This window comes from Rhincodon typus, chromosome 20, assembly GCF_021869965.1.
Source record: "Rhincodon typus isolate 14 chromosome 20, sRhiTyp1.1, whole genome shotgun sequence".
NCBI lineage: Eukaryota > Metazoa > Chordata > Chondrichthyes > Orectolobiformes > Rhincodontidae > Rhincodon > Rhincodon typus.
Window position 1 is genome coordinate 36,500,195 of NC_063351.1, and position 24,262 is coordinate 36,524,456.

The 24,262-nt window shown below is 39.9% G+C and overlaps 1 protein-coding gene across 1 annotated transcript in view; it reads right to left on the reverse strand.

The window, feature by feature from the left end:
• The window catches only part of pdzd8 (PDZ domain containing 8), a 141,639-nt gene extending 118,204 nt beyond the window's left edge, over window positions 1-23,435 (reverse strand). Inside the window, exons 1-3 of the mRNA XM_048608882.1 lie at window positions 23,337-23,435; window positions 18,792-18,911; window positions 4,012-4,114 (exon numbers count right to left, since the gene is read on the reverse strand). Coding sequence (XP_048464839.1) covers window positions 4,012-4,114; window positions 18,792-18,850 — 162 coding nt within the window. The 5' untranslated portion in view covers window positions 18,851-18,911; window positions 23,337-23,435. The remainder of the gene's footprint in view (window positions 1-4,011; window positions 4,115-18,791; window positions 18,912-23,336) is intronic.
• Between the last annotated feature and the right edge of the window lie 827 nt (window positions 23,436-24,262).

A 24,262-nucleotide genomic window follows, 5' to 3' on the forward strand; every position in this document is an offset into this window, starting at 1 on the left:
ATGTACAGTGTATTCTCCATAGAAACATATTACCAACCAAAGTCCACTTGCCAACTAATCAGCACATTCCTCTGACACAGAATAAATATTGGTTTTCTCCTTACATTGACATTGTTGTGATGAGTGCAAGAGGAAAACATTGAATAAAATGTCTGTTCAGCAGTGTGCATACTGTAGCTGCTAGGATCATCTAAGAGGCTGGGAATTCTGCAACTGCCTGAAAGCCTGCCCACCATCACCAAAATATAGGTCAGGAATGTGATAGAAAATTCTCCACCTAGGATGTGTAGCTCCAACAACACAAGAAGTTTGACACCATCCATGTCAAAGCAGATTGTTTGATTGGCACCCTATTCATCACCTTCAACATTCTCACTTTCTACTACTAACATATCTTGACAACAATCTGTGCTAACTACATGAGGCAAAGTGTAGTAAATCATCGATGCTCTTTCAACAGCACCTTTCAAACCTGACATTTATCACCTAGCTAGAAAAAGGTAGCAGCTGCAAGTTCCCCTGAGGTCAGTAGGCGAGTGGACCTGGCAGAATCTAGACTGGTCATTTGTGAGCAGCATATTACTGAGTAAGTGCCTATTCATAGAAATATTGATTTCACTGTCTATCACTTTCTGGTGATAGGGCAGTAATTGGCCAGGTTGGTGTTCTCCTGTTTTTTGTGGACAGAACATACCTGAGTATCTGAATCATTTTTCACATTGCTGATGCACAATCCTCTTCCTTCAATTGTGCTGGTTGAAAATCCTGGAATTCCCTTCCTAACACTGCTGGTGTACTTCCAGTTCAAGGAGGAGGTTCATTATGTCATGTTTAGGGCAATTAGGAATGGACAAAAAATGCTGGGCTTGTCAATGAAGCCCACATCCATGAAAGAGAAAAGCGCGTATCTTATGGCTTGTTAGCCAATGTCAGTCCATCCGTTCTCGCTCTCTGGTAAATACTGAAGCTAAGTAATTATTTAGAACTTCTGCTAGCTCTTTACCATTACCTGTTCCATTATTTAATCTATGTCTTAATAGTCCTACTTTCAGCACTGCCTTCCTTTACTTTACTGATGTACCTGATACATATTTCACAGCTCCTTGTTATTTAGGTTCTTTGATAATTTAATCATAGTTTTTCTTTGCCTTCCTAATTTTTGTGGACCTCTCCAAATTACTTTGTATTCCCTCTTATCATGCACTTCCCTACTGCCCACTTGGTTAATGTATGTCACTTTCCTGAATCTCAATTTTTCCCTTGTCTTTATTCATTCAAGGAGACCAACTAGTACTTATCTTGTTCTTTCCTTGCAATATATTTTTCCTGCAGTCTGTTAAGTGCTTCCCATTGTTGTTTTAAATGGTTATTTATCAATCTTGTTGTCCATTTTATTTTCCCAAGTTCTTTGCTCAGCTGTTCAATCTCAGCTTTTCTCCAACCTATTAACCCCACTTTCATCATACTTGCACACTTCTCTATTAACACCTTAATGCATTTTCTGTTATGGTCACTATCACCCAGAAGTTTCCCCACTTTTACTTAACCCATTTTACTCTCATTCCTTCACTAACTACTAGATCCAAAAATTAATCTTCCCTGTTTTTTGGCTTTTGTGATAGAAAAGAGTTCCATTCACATTGTAGGAACTCCATTTACTTATCATCGCTACCACCTCTTCTATACAATTAGTATCACAGTACTGAAACCCCTCATGATTATCATATATCATCATTCAATGCTCTAATGTGTTTAAATACTTCTTCCTAGAGCTCCCTATTAGGTGTCTATAGATACTTATCATTGTGATCAGTCCTTTACGGTCTTTTTCCTTTACGCATATGGCTTCTATTTTGTTTTACTAGTAGTTGTGTTCCGTTTTTTTACTGCAATTTTGTTATCCCTATCAAGTACATTTTGATGCATTTTGCCCCTCTCTACCTTTTAAATGTGTTATATCCTGTAATGTTCAATCCCGTGTCCTGACTTTTCTATAGCCATGTCTCCTTAGTCCCTAATTTGCCTGGTTCCACCCAATCATGATTCCTTCCAGCTCCCCAGTTTTACTTTGGATGCTGTGTGCATCACTGTACAGACAATTCCACTCATTTTGACAGGGTTTTCTCTCACTTTATATTTCACCATCTTTTTAGACTTCTGCTCTATTTATTCCTTCACCATCAATGTGCTCCCTTACACCATTCTTTCTTGCACTCACATTTCCTGTTTTGTTTTCATTGGGCTGCCTACACTTCCTATAGAGTCCCTCCTACTTTGAGATATGAACAAGGACATGAATTAATGCTGTTGCCTTTAAAGTTTCAGTGTCCTTTTCCATTTGGTTCATGGAGAAACAGCCTACATACTCATCTAAAACTTGCCTGCTAATATCCTAACTCAAACCAAATTCTGTTTGTCCATTATCCCATGACCTAAATTGACTCCTGCATCTGTCATCAGCTCAGATGTAAAATTTGCATTACTGTTCCAAATCCCTTCTTGTCTCACCCCATATCTCTAACTTCCTACAATCCCAAAGTCACTGTGTTGCTCTAATTCTGACTTCTTGTATATCCTTAATTTTAATCATATCACTTTTATTGGATATGTTTATAGCTGCTTTTAGACCTTAACTCTAGAAGATCCCCCCGAAACCTCACCACGTCTTTTCCTGCTTTCAGGATGCTCCTTAAGGCCACCTCTTTCACAAAACCTTTGGGTATGTGATCTATTATCTCACATGGCTCAGTGCCAAATTTTGTTTGATAAACCTCCTGCAAAGCACTTTGGCACTTTTGACTACATTAAAGACTCAAAAATGATAGTTGTTACTGTTCGTTGAAACAAGAAACTTGTTGATACAAAAGAGTAGTCACATAGACTTTATATGAATGAGATAATAGTACACTGTCCTACAAACACAGCTGGAAAAGGGAAATATTACACAAACTCAATGCAAGGGCATTGAGTTTTCCATTCACTGTGATGGGTAGACAGTAAAAAACAGTAGACAGTAAATATTTGGCAAAATGTAATGTTCAGCCATAAAACTAATGTTGAAAAGAATGTTGCTTTTGAAACTTTGATGCATAAGATCCTACATTGAATTCTGCAGCTGATTTTTCTGGTGCTCACCAAACCTCTGGAGAAGTAATGGGTGTGTAAAAATTACGTCAAATGTAGCCATTAATTCTGAAGACAAAAATAAAGTTTACGCAACAGATAGCCACAATAGGATAACAATGGATTGTATTCTAACAGGATATGACGGCACATGACTGAAATGGAGAGCCCTGACCAGACAGCCCTCTGCTGGTCAAAACATTCCAAGAACAGGACAATTATACAGTTCACAAGAAACAGCCAAATGACAATTTTTCTTTGACAGTGGTACAAGTCATATGTAATAGATATATTGTGCTTTACTGTTGACAACTCAAGGGAGCAAAAAACCCCAACAATTGTAATATATACTCAACAAATTGTTGCAAAATCACATTTGAAGTCTGACTCTAATTCTCAAGTTGCTTACGGAATAGCAGTGGACAACAGGCTCACTACCATGTCCTTCAATCTGACTGATCTGTCCACGTAAGGGTTGGCAGGTACATGATGGAGCTTTAAAATTGTAAATACACTCCAGAGTAATGAGTAAAAATTGCCCTCATTAAGAAAAATAATCCTGAAACTAAACCATTGGATGCCACTTCTTTATAAGATGGAACCCAAGTAATAAACATTTGCCAGTGATTATATTTCCTAGAGTGTATGTGAAACACTGAAAAATACATGTTTCCATAATTCTTGAAAGCACAGTCTCCGTTACTGAAGAGTGGAATTCATGTGGTTCTGTCTGGGGAACCTTGTAATTCACAAGTTCTCTTGATTTTGTAGAACTACATATTTAATATTTCATTTTAGTTCAGCATTGTATAAAGATCTCCAACTGACAATATCAAAAACAATAAGACATTTTCATTTCAGAATAGTAGCATTTGCAAATGCAGATACCGTTTTGATGGAGCTTCTAGGTTTTTCCTTCCAAATCTTGGTGCTCAACTCCAGGGTACAGTGAATGTGTTCAGTTCGGTCATATGATCCCAGGATAAATAACCTAAATAAAGAGTAATGTCATTATTACCTTAAAAGGCTTAGATTGTTCACTAAATAATAGATCATAATTCTTTATTATTGATTGGAAACACTTTTATTGCACTGACTTTCATTTCTTGCATTGTTGTGAATTATTGCTCAATTCCGTTTGAGTCAAAGAAAGATGATAAATACATCACATATTATGACACTAAGGCACTTGGACCAGAATTCCAAGGTTGAATTTCCAACCTAAATGCTAAACTGATTCCCAATGACGCATTTATTCTCAACATTATCTAGGACAAAGACATGAAGGGCTGAAAGTCAGGGTGCTTGGTCAATGTTCAGTATCTCTGGCTGAGTTGTCATTTATTGGATTTCTGGGATCACAGCAGAATACAAAGTCAGTATCAGACATCAGAAAATAATTTTAGGTTGGGGGAGGAGGCTGGAGAGATAAAGACAAATAAATCTATTAAATATACATAAATAATCATAACCAAATTCAAAATAGCCTATAAAAAATATATTAATTCTAGTTTGTAGATCACTGGAAATCTGGATCAAAGAGGGCTTCTAAAGAGTTAACAGCATAATAGAATGGAAACCACAAACTGACATTCTGCTGCTACAACAGCTGTATTTCAGGTGACTATAAGTTCAATTCATATAAATATGCCAAATCGGAGGTCAGTAGCCACTTCATCACTCTTGGCGAGGAACAAAAGAAAACAAAGATGATTTATATAATGCTGCATAATGGACTGAGAAGTCCTTAAGTTTTGCATTCAATAATTTTCTTGTTTGAAGCACATTCATTAACATTTGAAGAAACATTTTCACAAAGAAAGTGGTTCAGATCCGGAAGGCACTGTTTGGAACCGTGGTGGAGACACGTTCAATCAAGGCATTCTAAAGAGCATTGGATGATTACTTAAACAGATAAAACGTACAAGGCAAGAAATCAGCACTAAATCATGATACTTATTCAGAGAACTGAGGCCAAGCACCAGTCTCAGACACCTCCTCCCATCTCTGCCTGGACCATCAAGGATCAGATCATTGCATCCGTGGCCATCAACAACCTCATCTCATCTGAAACTCCCTGTGACAGCCTCCCAGCTCAGAGTCCCCTAACCCCAGCCCACTTTTACTTTCTCCCCAAAATCCAGATCGGTCTGTCTGGGCAGACACATTGTTTCTTCCTGTTCCTGTCCAACAGACCATAACTCTTCCTACCTTGACATTTTTTTTTCCTCCCCTTGTCCAGTCCTTCCCCACTCACAATCGTGATTCTTCTGACACTTTGTCAGTTTCAAAACTTCCAGTTCACAGGCTCCAGCCCCCTACTCTTCAGCATATACATGCAATCTCTTTTACATATCCATTCCCCCATCACAATGGTCTCAGGGCTCTCCGCTTTTTCCTGGAAAGGGCTGACCCATCCCCATCCACCACCATCCTCCTCCGCCTGGCTGAACTCATCCTCACTTTGAGCATCTTCTCCTTGAACTCCTCCCTCTTTCATCAGATCGAAGGTGTGGCTATGGGTGCCTGCACAGACCCAGTTATACCTGTTTCTCTGTGGAGTACGTGAAACATTCCTTGTTCCAAAACTACTCCTGTCCCTCCCCACAGCACTTTCTCCAGTACATTGATGATTTCATCAATGCTGCTTCCCCATCTTGTTCTGAACTAGAAAAGATTATCAATTTCACTTTCAACTTCCACCCTGCTCTCTCCTTCACCTGGTTCATCTCCTACTCCCCCGGGTGAGGGAGGAATTTTGATGAGGACATCAGAAGAAATTCTCGTTCTTTGAGGTGCTCCATGGATTTTTACATGCACCTGAACAGATATGCAGCTAAGCTGTTGCATTTGATTGAGAGAGAGTGACTATATTACAAGGTTAAATGTTCGCATACAAAACATTTCACTAAGACACATGATGCTTGTTCCAAATTTCCACACAACCATCACCAGTCTCTTCTGTTAGCAGGCTCTACATCTCCTTCACAAAAGGGAACAATATTTGGTCATTCAACAACAGGATTCTGTGGTCATAAGAATTAAGTCCTTCATTGTTTGTACTAGTTTCAGCGATGCTGTATATACTCTCACACAATTTCCATTTATTACTCCTAATGGTCATTTTCGTGTAATGGCAAAAGAAGAAACTGTTTATTTTACAGATGAAGCTGAAGATATCATAGTTTACATAAATCAAATTCTCGTTCCTCCTCCTAGCATCAAACAGTCAATTAAACAGATATGGCCCCTATTAGGGCCAAACATGACTTTGATAGTTACCTCTCGCCATACTGATTGGCCATAACCTTAGAAATGCAAATAGCTTCCCACTACTAACTACAAGGGCAACAGCAACAACACATAAGAACAACACCATTTGCAAGATCCCCTCCAAGCCACTCACCATCCTGACTTGGAAATATATCACCGTTCCTAGATTACCCCGAGGTTGTTGACGCACCCACTGAGCCGGTGTGTTTGATTGCTGATGTCCCGTCACCCTGCTAGGTAACACTGTCAGTGCGCCTCTGGTGTTCTGTCCCGCTTGCTATTTATACGCCCTCGGTTTGCTGGGGTGGTTGGTATTACTTCCGGTTTTGTTCTTCAGTGGTTTCCATATCGGGTCCAGTTCAATGTGTTTGTTGACCGAGTTCCAGTTGGAATGCCAGGACTCCAGGAATTCCCTGGCATGTCTGTTTGATTTGTGCTATTATGGATGCGTTGTCCCAGTCAAATTTGTGACCTCCTTTTCCCATGTTGAGACCAGTGAGAATTGGTCATGTCTCTTGGTGGCTAGTTGGTGTTCGTATATCCTTATTGCCAGTTTTCTTCCAGTTTGGCGTATGTATGTATCTCTGATATGTCCCTGATGCACGGCAGGTTGACTAGTGTGTCTGGCCATGTTGTGTCTTCTTGTTGTGGTCTGTTGTAGAGGTAATGGCAGATTGTGCTTTTTGGGTATCCATTCCTTTTAAAAGCTCGGTATACATGCTCCTGTTCTGCTTTGCGCAATTACAGTTGCTGCAATGTGTTGTGGATCATTTGAATATTCTTCTGATGGAGCTCCGTTCATGGGTGTTGGGGTGGTTGCTGGTGTTATTAAGTATCTAGTCCGTATGTGTTGTCTTTCTGTGTACACTAGTCTGGAGTTCCCCGTTGTTCTTATGTTCCACCATTACATCCAGCAAGGGTAGTCAGTTATTGTTCTCTTCTTCTTTTGTGAATTTTATTTCGGTGAGGATGTTGTTTATGGGTCAGTAGGTTTCTTCTAGTCCTGTGCGTTTGATAATCACGAAGGTGTCATCTACATAGCGGACCCAGAGGTTGGGTTTGATAGTGGGGAGTGCTGTCTGTTCTAATCTTTGCATTACCACTTCTGTTATCAGCCCTCATATTGGGGGGGGGCCTCCAGGAATTCCCTGGCATGTCTCCGTTTGGCTTGTGCTATTATGGATGTGTTGCCCCAGTCGAATTTGTGTCCTTCTTTGTCCGTGTGTATTAAGACCAGTGAGAAGTGGTCATGTCTCTTAGTGGCTTGTTGGTGTTCATGTATCCTTATTGTCAGTTTTCTTTCAGTTTGACCTATGTAATGTCTCTCATAGTCCTTGCATGGTATTTTGCATATTACGTTAGTTTTATTGGTTGTGGGTATGGGATCCTTTACTTTCATCAGTAGCTGTTGCAGGGTGGTTGTTGGTTTGTGGGCTACCCTGATACCTAGGGGTCTGAATAGTCTTGTGCTCATCTCTGATGTATGGTAGGGTGACTAGTGTGTCTGGCCATGTTGTGTCTTCTTGCTATGGTCTGTCGCAGAGGTAATGGCCGATTGTACTTTTTGGGTATCCATTCCTTTTAACATCTCTGTACACCTGTTCTGGGTTGCTGTAGTGTGCTGTGGCCCATTTGAATAATGCCCTGAAGCAGCTCTATTTACGGATGTTGGGGTGGTTGCTGGTGTAATTAAGTATCTGGTCCGTATGTGTGGTCTTTCTGTATACGCTAGTCTGGAGTTCCCCGTTGTTCTTGCGTTGTACCATTATGTCTAGGAAGGGTAGTCAGTTATTGTTCTCTTCCTCTTTTGTCAATTTACTCCGATGAGGATGTTGTTTGTGTGTCAGTGGGTTTCTTCTAGTCTTGTGCGTTTGATAATCCACAAAGGTGTCATCTACATAACGGACCCAGAGTTTGGGTTGTATAGTGGGGAGTGCTGTTTGTTCTAACCTTTGAGTTACCGCTTCTGCAATTAGTCCTGATATTGGGGAACCCATTGGTGTTCCATTGCAATCATCTGCAATCAAACACACCGGTTCGGCAAGCAAGTCTATAGCCTCATCCACAACCTGAGCTACAAATCTTGTCAAAAACCTAGGATATCCAAGGTTGTGGATCTACTACAGCCATGGACTGCAGCAGTTCAAAGTAGCAGCTCACCACCAAAAGAAAAAGTGTGGTTAAAGATCACTGCCTAAGGTCTTTCTGCCAAAATATAAAGAAAACCTGTTACATTTTGAGACACCCTCTTATAGCCTTAATGGGAAGGTAAATATTTTCCTTTCATGCATAGAAAATACCTTTCCTCTTGCAACAGGATTGAAACTCTAGTGAGGAATGTCAAAATTCCACTGCATCTTCTGCAACGTCTGTACAAAATTGTTTCGTAATTTTTGTATTTATTTATAATTTATGAATAAAGCATATTCTTGAAATTAATAAAACACTTTGTTCAGCCAGCAATACCCATGGCCCACAAGTGGGAAAAGAAAATCATGTCAGAAGAACCTGGTCATTCACTGAGTAAAAACTAACAAAAAGTACTTTGCATCAAGCCAGGTGCTTAACTATAAGATTGACAATGAAATCCTCAGATGCTTTGGTAAAATAAAAATTTGTTATCACCAAGTATGAATACTTTTGAATCTTGTTCTCGTTTCACTGGAATAGGTCAGTCTCAAGAATGTAGGTCTCTAATGCCCTCTTGTGACAATCCTGTAAACAGCAGCACACTGAAAAGGAGAAAACCTTCAAGTAACTCCTGCTTATTTATAAAAAAACTCACCAATTTTCAATTACATGGTCTACTAGGCCTTTTCAGAGGGCAGTGCAGAATCAAGCACATTATGGGGTCCAATATACACCAGACCCAGCAAAGACATAACGGAGCATGCAGGTGCAATCGACCCACAGTTTTGGTGTCAGCAAACATTGCTTGGTCTTTATGCATCATTTCAAGGCTTTAATTTTTTGGTTTCTTCATCTCAGACATGCCTTATTTCATCTCTCTTCTCCAGTATTATACCTTTCAACCTCTCCCCTCAATCAACGTTGTTGTTTCACGTGTGTTCTCCTCCGTTGCCTTCTCAAACTCGGGTTATCTTAAGTAAGTTCATGTCATTACTCAGAATTTCCATTTGCGTTCTCTTGGATGCATGCTTACCTGAAGATTTTCTTCTAATCTTCTTGTCTGTACGTTCAACCATTTATTGGAATTGCTTTTTATTAGTTCATGGATCCAGTGTTGATGGCTAAATCAACATTTATTGACATCTGAGCCTGGTTGTCAAACTGAGCCTGGTTTCAGCTGCCTTCTTCAACTGCTGCAGTCTTTGGGGTGTACCTACAGTGTTGTGAGAGAGGAAGTTCCAGTATTTTGACTAAGCAACAGGAAAGGAACTGCAATATAATTCCAGTCAGAATGTGCTGAGGTTTGTAAGGGAACTTTCAAGTCACAGCATTCCAATGCATTTGCTGCCCTTGTCCTTCTAGGTATTCAAGGTACAGTCTTGGAAGGCACTGAAGAAAGAATACACCTCTTGCTCCCTTAATACACAACTCTACATGATAATCTTCTTGACACTACGCTTGGGAACACTCAAAACTGTACTCTTTGCTCTAACGCCATTCCCCTCACTTTCAAGCATTACCATCATCTCTCATCTTTAATGGGTACATCAGACTCTTTTAACCTTTCCAACTACCAACTAATATAAACCTGTAGTTAGGTTCTGTAGGATATTTTTCACAATAAAATGTGTGGAAAAACTATAAACGCTTAGGTTATTTCATTTGCAAATATAGGAATGCAAAAGAAGAAGTTTAAAACATAGAAGAAATAGTCTAATGTTTGCCACTTAACCATCCTGCTTGTCAACACTGCCCATTCACTGAGCCACACTTCCCTACCTCCCCCTCTCAAACCCTTGCCACCAATGAGGGCTCATGAGAGGAGTGGCGCAAGAGCACAAGTGAGCAAATGAAAGCTGCAAGTTGGAGACTTGGGTAAGAAAATGGCCGTTGGGAGTCACTGAGCAGGAGAAAGTGGGTCAATAAGGGGGAAGAGAGATACTGAGTTGGGAGCATGGTCTCCGAGTTGGATGAAGTGGGCCATTGAGTAGAAGATTAAGGAATGTGAGAGGGGTGATTGACATGCGGGAGGATGATGATGATCAGTAAGATGAGGAGTGAACAGGAAGGTGAGAGAAAGCGATTGGGAGGATGGAAAGCAGTGACGGGGAAAACCAGAGCACAGCAGGAGTAGTACACGGGAGCAGTCAGTCCAAAATAGTAGCAAATGGGTCAACATGGTGCTATGGCTACCTATGGAGAAAACAACAAAGGCAGAAAACATGACCTAAGCGCACATATACCTATACATCCTCACGCACTGCTTCCTGTAAAGACTCCATCCCATTCTCACAGTTCCTCTGTCTCTTTCGCGTATGCTCAGATGAGGCCAACTTCGACAAGGGAACCTCTGAAATGTCCACTCTCTTCCTCAACCGAGGATTCACCAGCACCGTTGTCGACAGGGCCCTCAACCAGGTCCGACTCATCTCCTGCACTTCTGCCCTCACTCCTTCTCTTCCCTCCTGCAATAGAGATAGGGTTCCTCTTGTCCTTACCAACCATCCCACCAGCATCCACATCCAGAAGATCATCAGACACCATTTCCGCCACCTCCAGCAAGATGCTACCACCGGACATCTATTCATCTTCGCCCCCTTATTCGCCTTCCGCAGGGACCATTCCCTCCAGGACACCCTGGTCCACTCTTCCTTCACCCCCAACACCGCCCCACAGCCCCTTCCCCTGCAACTGGCGAAGGTGCAACACCGACCCATTTACCTCTTCCCTCCCAACTATCCAAGGGCCCAAACATACCTTCCAAGTGAAGCAACACTTCATCTGCACTTTCCACAATCTAGTCAACTGCATTTGCTACTCACAATGTGGTCTCCTCTACTTTGGGGAAACAAAGCATTGACTGGGTGACCGCTTCGCAGGGCATCTACATTCTGCTCGCAAAAAAGACCCTGAGCTGCCTGTTGCTGCCACTTTAACACACCACCCTGTTCCCTGTCTCTGGCTTGCTGCAGTGTTCCAGTGAAACTCAACTCAAGCTGGAAGAACAACAAAGATAACAAAATGTGGACCTGGAGGAACACAGCAGGAAATGAGCAGCAGAGGAACAGGAAAGCTGATGTTTCAGGGTGGGATCCTTTTTCAGAAATGCAGCCCTCTGGACTCACACCTACCCTGCACGCCAGGCCTTGTTATCACATGTGTAATGCCATTACACACTACCTATTGTTAGTCACTAACAGTCTCCATTAACAACTGTTCACCCTCCTAGCCAGATCGTTATCAACTCCTTTGTTTATCCAACTGCTCTGCTCTTTCTTCAGGCTCAATCTTTTTGTTTACTCTCTATCCCATCCCCCTCCCTATTTTCTGATTAAAAACTGACATTTTCCAAACTACCATCAGTTCTGAGGAAGGCTCACCAGATCCAAAACGTTAACTCTGATTTTTTTTTCTTCACAAACGGTGCCAGGCCTGCTGAACTTTTCCAGCAACTTCTGTTTTTGTTCCTAATATCTAAGTCTTGTCTTTTTTTTATTTTAAATTTTTTTATTAGCCTATTTTTGTAATCAATCTGTTCAGAGATGTTATGACACACCTCTGGAGCAGGTGGGACTTGAACCTGGGCATGCAGCAACATTATTCCCACTTTGCCTGCAATGCAGTGAATTTATGATAGACATCCTTAAATTTCATTATGGGTCACATGGGATCATTATGGCCTTGGTCTCGATACATCTCCGCAACTTTCTCCTACCAAATATTGTCTTCTAGATTCCAATGCTGGGCTTCTAGTGTTTTGTACATGTCCCACTCCTTCCAATTCAACATTTGTACCAAATTCATCATTATTTCTTGCACATTCTTTGGTATTTTCACGTTAAACCATTGCCCTTTTAATTGCTGTGTCCATCTGAAGTACCTTTCAAAATACAGCAAAGCAACCGCTTTCACCTCTTCTAAATATATCTTCTTTAGGAAATTCAAATCACTAGACACATAATATTGAATCAATTGGAAGAGTGATGTCAACATCTGTAAACATACATGTATTCATGCTGTGATCTTCAAGTGTACTCTGCTAGGTTGTCATGCATGTTGCTCCAACTCTTTCAAATTGTCAGGGACTTTAACAATTCAACCCAGTGCTTAACAGCAATGTGATGATACTATGGCTTTAAGAGGCGTATTTTGTCCTTTTTCTTTAAGAAAATGAAGAGAAGTTAAGGCAGAGGTGACGAGTGAGTCTGTTCCAAGCCTATAAAGTAAACAGTTTGACAGCCATGGGGATTTTTAAATGAAGTTCGAACAATAAAAGCTGCATGAATAGGTGGCGTCAGGTTCCCAAAAAAATCAGGGTTTTAGTTTAGCTTTCAGTGCTTGGGGTTTTGAAGCTGCCATAGATCTCTCCCTGCTACAGCAAAACATTTGAGCTCTATCGCTCTCTGCCAGAATTTCCTCAATGTTCTTTCCTCCTGCACTGGAGAAACATTGCATGTGAGACGATCTATTTTAACAAATTTACCTTTGCTAATGGTGTGTTTATTGGAAATTACTATATTGGAACAGTTGTTATTTAGTAGTTAAATACTCTATTATTCTGTTAAGTTGTCCAATAGAGTTAAAGTTAGACCAATTGTATTTTTTGCTTTATATTTTAAACGTAGACTAAGAATAGAGTGTGTTTTGCTTAAAGCCTAATACTGTAACCAATCGAATTACATTTGGAACACAGCACCTTACACTTGCCTTTAAATCAAAAAAATGTTAGGATCTAGGCTGTCTCCTTGATATATTTGAAGGGGGTTTGGTCTGGTCCATAATAACGATTTAAACAAAGTCATTCTAAAAGCAGGAATTGTAGAAATTTAGGGGAAAAGAATTGATATCAGTCCATCTAAATCCACAAATCTTAGTAATTTGGCGAAAAAGAAGGTAATCTGATTCTTTTTAGGGCGCAATACATCTTCTTGATGTCTTTTTGTTAATTGTAGCTTTGAAAAGAAGTTGTGAATTGACTGGAAAGTCAGTTAAGCTGCTCACGCTGCAAACATAATTAGTCACACGTGTCACATAATTGAGAGACAATTTTAAAAACTGTCAAATGCACTGGGGTAGTGCTGGAAATCAAGTCTCACTTTTCCTGGAGTCACAATTATGAGGAGATGTAGTGAAACTATCCAAAATCTCCAAATTACCTAAAATGAACTAAGAATCACGAATTCTGGAAATCTGAAACAAATGCAGGGAGTGCTGGAGAAACATAGCAGGTCTTGCAGCAAATAAGAGAGAGACAAAAAATAATCAGGTCAACACTGTTTGATAGCACTAGTCTGGACCACCGGATTTGACAAGTAGTTTTTTTTGCTCTTCGTCTCAATTCTTTATAATTTTTTGCTGTTGATGCAAGGTTGTTTGGACGCTGATACGCACTTCCATTCACTGATTGAGAATTTGTCTTTAAAACTGTTTCATTCCTCCTTCAACAGGGGATTTACAGGGAAAAGTGATTAGAAGACAAGTAGCTGTTTCTGGTGACTTTCTGGTACATCCACAAAAGAGATTTTTTGATACATGCTTTCTCTTTGTAGGCTGGGTGGTTCCCAACTCCATGTGCCCCTCACAAGCCATAGTCACCTGTTCAGGAGCCAAAACATAACATGAGGCAGCTGCGCATTAATTCAGAGCCCATCAGCTCTGTGGTGTCAGCTTTTGCTGTTCCTGTACAGGGAAATACACAACACTAAACACAGTTCCCAATATGCTCCAGTAAACATAATTTCTAAAACTGCAGCCATCTCTTTTTACACTTCTTGGTTTAAAACAGTATTTTCCTATTTTAGGCTACTGTCTTAAAAAAAAGGAAAATAAAAAGATGTGGCCTTCGCAAAACTGCTGTTTCCAAATAAAACCAGGATAAGATTGTGTCCACACTGTGAAGAAATCTTCATTATTTAAGCTTGTGTATTATTTTGTGACATCATAAAATCTGCACTAAGAGAATAAACAAATGGCATAAACAGGTGCACAGGCAACAGAACACATCTAAATCTGAATTTGGTACCATATTGGGAGGGAGAGCTAAGACTGTGGAAAATGTAATGCAAACATACGAGCATACGTGCAAACACACAAAGGAGTACAAGCAGGCCATTCAATTTCTCGCGCCTGGTTAACCATTTGATAAGATCATATCGGATCTGATTGTGGTCTCAACTCCACCACAACACAATTAAATAAAGCTAAATCTGCAGATTATTAAAGTTCAATTATCACTTAACTCCCTAAAGATAAAATTTGAGGTGATGCACTGTGATCAGAAAAGTAAAACATCACCTGCACTTTAGAAAATGAGACCGAAAGGGGAGTAAATATAAAGGGATCCTGATGAGCATTAAAGACAGCGCTCTAGATCAGTTGGCAATCTCAAAATCCCAACAAAATACTCAGATTAACATATAGGAATACCAAATTCAACCATAATGAAGTTATGTAATATTTTTACTGGCTTTTGGTAAGGCTGCATCTAGAATATTGCGTACAATCCTGGTCCTGGTCTTCAAACAATGTACAAAAAAGACTTACAACATGATATCAGAACTGAAAAATTATAGGTATCACAAAGATTAAGCCTTGTATTTTGCTGCAGCTATCAGAAAAGGCATTTTCTTCAGAAGGCCCTGTGATGATGTGATGGAAGCCATTAAAATTATGAAAGGATTGGACAGGGTAGATGATAATATTCCCCCTTGTAGAATGCAAAACTAAGGGCCGTAAACACCAAATAGTTACCTATAAATTCAATGGGAAAACAGGAGAAATATATTTCCTGAGAAAGTGGTCAGAATGTGGAACTTTCTGTTGCAAGAAGCAGCTGAGGCAAATAACTTAGATGTTTTCAAGAGGAAACTTGAAGAGTTCCTGAAAGGAAAAGGAATAGAAGATGAAATTGAAAGGCAGAAATAAGGTAGACAAAGAAGAATGATGTTGAGTTTGGATATTAGCACAGACTAGATGGATTGTAGAATGTATTTCTATTCTGTATTTATCGAAATTCATTATAGGAAAAATAAGCGTTAGGAAAGAAGTCAATTATATCAATCAGGCAAATGGAGTAAGAAATATGCAACTCTGCCGGTGTCAGTTTTCTCAGATAGCTCACACTTAAAGGGGTTAACTGACATCATGACATAAGTCATCAGAACTGCTCCTGGGAGTAGTTGCCAGCTTGGTTCCAGCAGTTCTAATTTTTTGTTCTGTTCAACTAACAGTAATGTGTAAGTCCTCTCAAGGAAATCCTGATGTCTCAAGAGACTGCCGCACAACACAGATACTGTGTAAATAACTCTTAAGTACTGTGTAACAAATCTAATCAGTTTATTAAGATTGAGCCTCCATTCTGTCAAAGATTTTGCATGGGAATCCTTTCCACTTGTTATCAGCAACTTAAATTAACATGAATAAAGATTGGTGCCAGTCAATCTACTGAAGGCATTGCAGTGATTGAGGTGGACATGACCATGAATAGAAGGCATGGTTAGTAAGCTTGCAGACGACACCAAAATTGGTGGCACAGTAGACAGTGAAAAGGATTTCTAAAATTACAAAGGAATCTTGATCAAATGGGTCAATGGGCTAAAAAATGGCATATGGAGTTCAATTCGGATAAATGCGAGGTATTGCGTTTTGATACATCAAACGGGGCAGAACTTATACAATTCATGGTAGTGCCTTAGGTAGTGTTGTCAAACAGACCTAGGGGTTCAAGTACATAATTCTTTGAGGTTTGCATCAAATATAGACAGGATGTTTAAAAAGGCATTTAGCACGCTTGCCTTCATTGCTCAGTCCTTTGAGTATTGGAGTTGGGAAGTCAGGTTGAGGTTACGCAGGACATTGATAAGGCTTCTTCTGGAGTACTGTGTCCAGTTCTGGTCACCTTGTTATAGGAGGATATTATTAAACTAGAGAGGGTTTAGAAGAGATTTACCAGGATGATGCCAGTACGGAATGTTTGAGTTATAAGGAAAGGCTGGATAGGCTGGGAATTTTTTTCACTGGAACGTAGAAGGTTGAGAGGTGACCTTATAGAGGTTTATAAAATCAAGAAGGGTATAGATAGGGTTAATGGTAGGTGTCTTTTCCCTAGGATTGGGGATTTCAATACCAGGGGGCATATTTTTTAAGGTCAGAGGAGAGAGATTTAAATAGGGCATGCGGGGCAATTTTTTTTTTTTTTTTTTAAACACAGAGGGTGGGTCGCGTGTGGAATGAAATGCCTGAGGAAGTGGTGGGTGCAGGTACAGTTACAACATTTAAAAGATACTCTGGTAAGTACATGAATCGGAAAGATTTGGAGGGATATGGGCAGGAGCAGGCTGGTGGGACTAGTTTGGTTTGGGATTACATTTGGCATGGACTGCTTGGACCAAAGGGTCTGTTTCCGTGCTGTATGACTTATGACAAACACCTGACTGACAGCAGTTCAGATTTTATCATGTATCCCAAATAGGGCACGCATTTTTGTTTCCCGAATGTACAGCCTGCCACAGTGGAAGTTGAATGGTCATTATCAGATGGAAAAAGACAATGGGACTTGACAAAACGACCTGGAAAGTATGTTTAATGAGGACCTGAAAAAGAGATTGCAATTGACTATGGTTAATAGTACAATCTTGCTGCCCATAGTTCCCCTGGTCTCATACGGGACAAGTATAATAAGTAAAACAAATACAGATCTTGAAAGAGAAAAAAATACAAATAACAGAGAAAATTGGACAAAATATCACAAAATAACCAAGGAGGATTTTTTAAAAAATGTATGAATAGCTTTTGCTTTATTACTCGTTCAGTGGATTTATGCTTTCTGATGTCCTCTTGTGGCCATTTGGAGTACAGAGAAAACAATGGACAGTCACCTTCTTTTGAAAGGATTGTATACCGAATATTCAAGAAAGTTAGAGTGACACCTATATTCTGCTTCATCTTAGGACATGCTGAAGCATTTCACATCTTGATGCATTGCATTGGTGAATATATCAGCCAGTTTATGCACAGATACGTCCCATAATTAAGATGAGTTGTTCATTTTGGGCTGTCTTAGTTGAAAAAGAAATTCTAAGACCTCTGAACAATTCCTTGCATAGTGCCATAGGCTCTTTGACATTCAATGGTAAGACTGAGTTTTAGTTTAACACTGCCCTTGGGGGACAGTATTCTACATACGTAGGATTCCCTCGGTATGGAAATATAATTAATTATTGACGACTCTTGGAGAAAGGACTGAACCCAAGACCTCCCCTCTCAGGGGCAAAATATCGCCTTTCACAGCAACATACGATAAGCAAGTATCATAACTTGCTGTGTAGGTAAAATACTGTTCAACATGTAAATATGCACTGTAATTTGCAACTTTAAAGGCAATCTTGTTTAATTAAAATGGGTCACTGCCGTGCTCTGGTCATATAAGTGAATTTGAGATTAATAGTCCAAATGAGATATATTTTACTGATAGGGGAATTAGTTATTTTCATTAACTGCAGAGACAGATGCAAAAGCTAGTCTTTCACATCTGTTACAGTTTACAGAACAGAAGGGACATCATAACTGTAGTCTGCTCAACCCAGACACATTCATCCCACAGTTCAAGTCAGGGAACAGAAGTACTGATGGAAATATAATTCAATAGCTTTTGTTTGCAGATGGCTTGTGGTGAAATTAGATGATTATTGGCATCATCACAAATTATACAATTTCAACTATCTTAAGAAACCACTAGAGCATTTTGAGTTTCCAGATCTCTCAAAATTTATTGACATAAGAAAACTATTCTTCATTCAACACTGGGCAGACTCAATACAGTGTATGAGTGGGGAGAAGAGAACAGTGGTAAATATGCACCACACTGGGCTTGCAGTGCCTAGATAATTTAAAGTAAGTATTTCAAAATAAATTTCTCTGATTCACTCACAAGAATATGATTTTCTCTGACTAAACACACTTCATTCTTGCCTCACTCACTTTGACTGATCCGGAGGTTTCCCCTATAGATATCACTGTTGTTTGCACCAGCTGGCAAAAGCTTGATTCATGTTTATTATCATGTGAAGCACATGGAAAGGCCCAAAAGGGAAAATACCAGTTCTAAAATAGAGTCAAAAATCAGTATTCTTGCTTTCATAATTAGCATATGATTCATTAACAAACATAACTCAAATCAAATTTATTTGTTCAGGTTTTCAGACCAGGAACTACAAACATTGTGAAACAGATAGGCGGGGTTTTTTTTGTCATTTTACTGATCTTACCTGCTGCACTCGACCACTGTGACTTTTAGGCGTCCTTCAACAATATTCACGTCTTGCATGTAAAGATCGCAGTTGGCTGCATCTACCGTTTGGACTTGGTATGGAAAAAATGGTTTGTACCTGTAAAAGAATAAGATTAATGGTGGGTTTTTCAAGTTTTTATTTTTATATTGTTATATTAAAGTAAACATTACAATTACGTCTTCATTCACTCCATCATGAAATTGAGTTCAACTCCATGCTGCTTATTAATTGACTTTATTCCTCTTGTAACAGTAAGCATATAACCAATAGCATAATAGCCATGCTTCTTCACAAATGATCAATTCAGAGTTTATGCAGTGACTGACTAAACCTAACTGATCATGAAAGTTTCAGGTTCAATCCCCAGCAGTTCACGATCAAATAGCCTACTCCTGCTGCTAATATCCATGTTTCTATTAAATAACTTGTGCAGGTACTGATTAAGTCAGTCTGAGGGAGACATAGAATGTGCCACTAGGCCCTGCCAGAAGGGCACATCTTTGGTTGTTGGCATTTACAGATTCAAACAGGGCTCTGATGTCTTATCCAGTAGTGCAGCACTTAAATCAAAAACAGAAATGGCTGTAAAAACTCAGCACGTCTGGCAGTATCTGTGGAGAGAAAGCAGAGCTGACATTTTGGGTCCAGTGACCTTTCTTCAGCATGAGTTTTGACCTGCTGAGTTTTTACGGCCATTTCTGTTTTCATTTCAGATTTCCAGCATCTTGCAGTTCTATGATTTTCCTGTTTAGTACTTGAAAGATGTTATTTAGTGGACAATTCAATACTGATAATACTGAAGTTAAAAACACTCAAGTACAATGCTCTGTGAAAATGAAAATAAAACCGCAAGGGCCAAAAGAAATGCCAAATACACAAAATGAATTTATTTTCAGTTCAGAATTATTCTTGTATTATACACCAAGAGTCAGATGGGAATTTGCTATTGTATTTGTTTTGTACTAGTAGTGACTGTAGATCCTATGTTTCACCATTGGATGGCACTTTATGTCTTCAAATAAACACAACTGAATTCTAATAACATATTTGTATTAATTTACCAAGAATATTTATGGTTAGATGAACACTTAAATTAATAAAATGCAGTGCTTCAATTTGATCACTCATGCCACAATTTAATTTAAATTTTAAAAATATACACAAAGTCTATTGGTTAAAGCATAAGAAATGATTCCTGGCAGGGTGACTCAGTGGTTAGCACTGCTACTTCACAGTGTCAGGGACCCAGGTTCGATTCCAGCCTTGGTGACTGTGTCCATCTCTGCCTGGGTTTTATCCAGCACTCTGATTTCCACCCCCACTGTACAAAAATGTGCAGGTTAGGTGGATTAAGTAAGAATGACGACAAGGTACCAGAAGTTACCTGGCTCCTTTGAACTCCCCACCCCAACATTAGTCAGTGTCTTTAGTAAAGAAGGGAAACCAGAAAACCATAAGACACCTTGAAGAATGGTACAACAGAATAAAAGCCAGAACCACATTTAAAATTTAGGAATATAATTGGAATCCAGTGAATATCATTTTCCAATTCACTACTTTATCAACACATCTGGGACGATCTTCATTGCCTTTGGAAGCATCGATAGCAAAACTGGGCTGTTTCTGCAACTGGCTATTGCAGCAAATTAACATTAGCTAAGATGTTTGCACCTTGGATGTCTTTTTACAAGCAAGATGGCTTTTACTTCAAATTTTAGATAAATTTTATTGAAATGTGTTTATAAGTAGCTGATGGAATAACTTTTAGTTTCTATTGTAAACCTTGAAGGTTGAAACACAGGTAGACCTTGTAGGTAGTTTGGTCTAGTCTATCAAAAGCCTCTTTTGCAGTTACTGGCTAACGCCAAAGCTCATTTTTGTAATTCTGTAATTTTTGAGAAGCAGGTTCACCTTATTTGCAACACAATATCTGTGATTCCCTAAATCTGAGCATTTTTCGTTGCAACTAAGTTATTTGGGTCATATACTGGCTATTCTTAATTTAACATTAATCGGATATTCTCACTTCTACACGTTAAGCCCCAGCTGAATTTGGTCTGCGGTATTTCCCCTCATCCACCCCTATGCACTCAGACACACTTTGCTTGTTAGATGGCAACTTCTGCATTTCTGTTTAGGTTCTTTGCTTAGTCTTACCCAACACAACCAGACTGCACAACAAACATCAACAGAAGCAAGACCAAAAGATTTAGGAGCTTATGGTCTTCAGCAGCTTCCTAATCTTTTACTCATTTGGAAAGACACGGGTTTGCTTATAATCGTAAATTAAATTGCTCTGGGTTTCAAGTGGAGCTTTGTTTCTTCGGTCTTCTTTGGTAATACACATAATTCACAGTGATCCAGTGGAAACATTGGAGGCATCATTCCTGCATGATTTAAATGAAAGGCCTTTGTGCAGAAGCTAAAGATGTTGACTAAAAATGGGAAGGAAATTCAAAACCTAACCCTATATCTAAATAAGTTAAACTCACAAACGAGGAATGGGGGCTGTAAGCCACATGTTAATTATATGGTTTCTCACGCAACTATGATGATAAGATAACTAGTGAAACTCATAGGGCTGTTTCAGACAGTTCAACAAATGAATTACCAGTACCATAACATTTCTTCTAACTTTCACCATGTTCAGCCTTTCGCCAATCTTTTTTGCATTACCTGTGGCATATGAAAGTTGCTAACAGCATGTAATCCTGTAACATTTGTTTCAAACCACTTGCTCTCACTTGGCATTAGCACAATGCCCAATCATTCACGTCAACAGATAATGCCAACATTTCAGGGATCATTCAAAAGAATTAGGCATACTTGCATTTCATGCAGCAACAAATCTCTCTATTACTGATCCATTTATGGATTAATAGATATTATATGGTCACTCTACATGATCACTCTTCTGACATCTGACATTTGCTTCTGCTCACAATTAGATCTTGCACAACAAAGTAAAGCTTTGGCAAAGACCTGTAGCTCAGGTTGTGGGTGAGGTTGTTGAGTTGCTCGCCGAGCTGGGTTGTTCTTGTTCAGACATTTCATCACCATGCTAGGTGACATCATCAGTGGCACCTCCGATGAAGCGGCGTTATTCTACTTCGCTTGGAATTTATACCGTTATGGTGAGTAGTGTCATTTCTGGTTTTGATCTGTATGGGTTTGTATATGGGGTCCAATTCTGTATGCTTGTTGATTGCATTACAGGTAGAGAACCATGCCTCTCGGAATTCCTATGTATGTCTACATTTGGCTTAGGCTACTATGGCTACCTTGTCCCAGTTAAACTGATGGCCTTCATGGTCTGAGTGTATCGCTATTAAGGAGAGTTTGTCATGCTGTTTTGCTACTAATTGATGTTCATGTATTCTGATGACTAGTTTCCTTCCTGTCTGTCCGATGTAATGTTTGTGGCAGTCGTTGCATGGTATTTTGTAACCCACGTTGGTTCTGCATGTTGTGGGAATGGGGTCTTTAATCCTTGTCAGTGTTTGTTGTAGAGTGGCTGTGGGCTTGTGAGCCACCATGATTACTAATGGTCTTAGGAGTCCCATTGTCAGTTCTTATATGTTCTTGACATAGGGCAGTGTGGCCAGTGTGTTAAGGTGTACTGTGTCCTCCTGTTATTGTTTGTTTAGTAGGCATCTGCGGATGAAGGTGCGGGGATATACATTTGTAGCGAGGATTTTGTATAGGTGCTCTTCCTCTTTCCTGCGTAGTTCCAGGGTTTTGCAGTGTGTCCTGACCCGTTTAAATAGTGTCCTAATACAGCTTTGATTGTGGATGTTGGAGTGGTTGCTGTGGAAGTTGAGGATTTGATCAACGTGGGTTGCTTTTCTGTATACCGAGTGTATCGGTACACTCAGACAATGAAGGCCATCAGTTTAACTGGGACAAGGTAACCGTAGTAGCCCAAGCCAAACACAGACATGCACAGAAATTCCTAGAGGCATGGTTCTCCACCCACAATTCAATCAACAAGCATACAGAATTGGACCCCATATACAAACCCATACAGATCAAAACCGGAAATGACACTATTCACCAAAACAGTATAAATTCCAAGCAGAATAGAATAACATTGCTTCATCGGAGGCTTCTCTGATGTTGTCATCGAGCATGGTGAGAAAACGTCTGAACGAGAACAAGCTAGCTCGGCGAGTAAATCAACAACCACACAACAAAGTAAAAGTCTGGTTGCTAACTTTGTGCATGAATCAAAAGAACTACAAAACCAGTACGTGAAAATAGTCACAATGAAAAAGTTGAGAGTGTAATCCTGCAACACAGCATTTTTCATGTCATTACAACAAACGAAGCTACGATACAAACTAGAGTCTTCAGCATCAATACGCAAGTGCAAACTCAAACAAGCCTTTAAACACCTTAATGAGAAGGCTTCACACCACTTTGGGCTTACAAAAGCAATGATACAACATAAAACAATTAACAACAGGTAGTCTAATGAATTTCTAAAACTGTTCAGAAAACTGTAGAGTCAAGTGTTCTCACAGTTTTTCAACATTTGTGAAAAACTCTCCAAAATAATTGCAATAAGGTTGGTATCCTGTCACCAAGTCACCCTTTATAAACTTGGGTACAAGTACACTGGCTGTGGCCAATCAGCTCAAGTAAGTCCCCTGAACTGAGGGAATTCTAAACCTCCTTGCTATTTTGGTCAGCCAGGGCTTTTGCGATTGGCCCAGATTAACAAGGATCTTGTGGTCAACAAGATCCAGCTGGTTCCAATCACGACATCCTTCCCCCTCTAAGTCCAGGGACGTAGGCCTGGTTTTTCTCTTGTAGCTTTTCTTTTGACATTTTCACCCCAGGTCCGGTTCATCTGACTCATACTCTTACAAGTATGGCATGTACCAGACCATGGCCCGTCTCTTGCATCTGGAGCATCTTGGGAGAGTTTCCTCCTCTTCCCTTCCGACAGTAACAGTATCGAGGCTGCACCAATCTCAGACTCTGAGGTTTCTTTGACACTCGGCGGAGGGGGGAGAACCTACGGTTTCTGGCAGGCCTTCTGGCTGTTCTGAGGGGTCAGGTATGTTTTGTTCCTGCCCCGTTTGCAAGATAACAGCTTTAAGGTGATGCACGTGTTTGTTCAGACTGTATCACCTACCCGAATTTTGTAAGTCACATCAGCCTCACCTCATGCCCATACAGGGCCATTTCAATGGTTCCAGCACCAAAATTCTTCCCCTGAACTAAACTGTCTCTCTCGTTTAGAGGAGGAATATGGCCAGCATTGGCATTCCTGCTGCTGTTTCACCCTCCGCCTCCCCCCACCAAAGGTCTGGGGATATCAGGTTTAACCTGGTGTGGAGTCATCTTCCCATCAGCAACTTTGCTGGAGCTATCCCTGTTGTTGCTTGTGGTGTAGTCCTATAATCAAACAGGAACTGGGAACAGTTTGGTATCAAGTGACA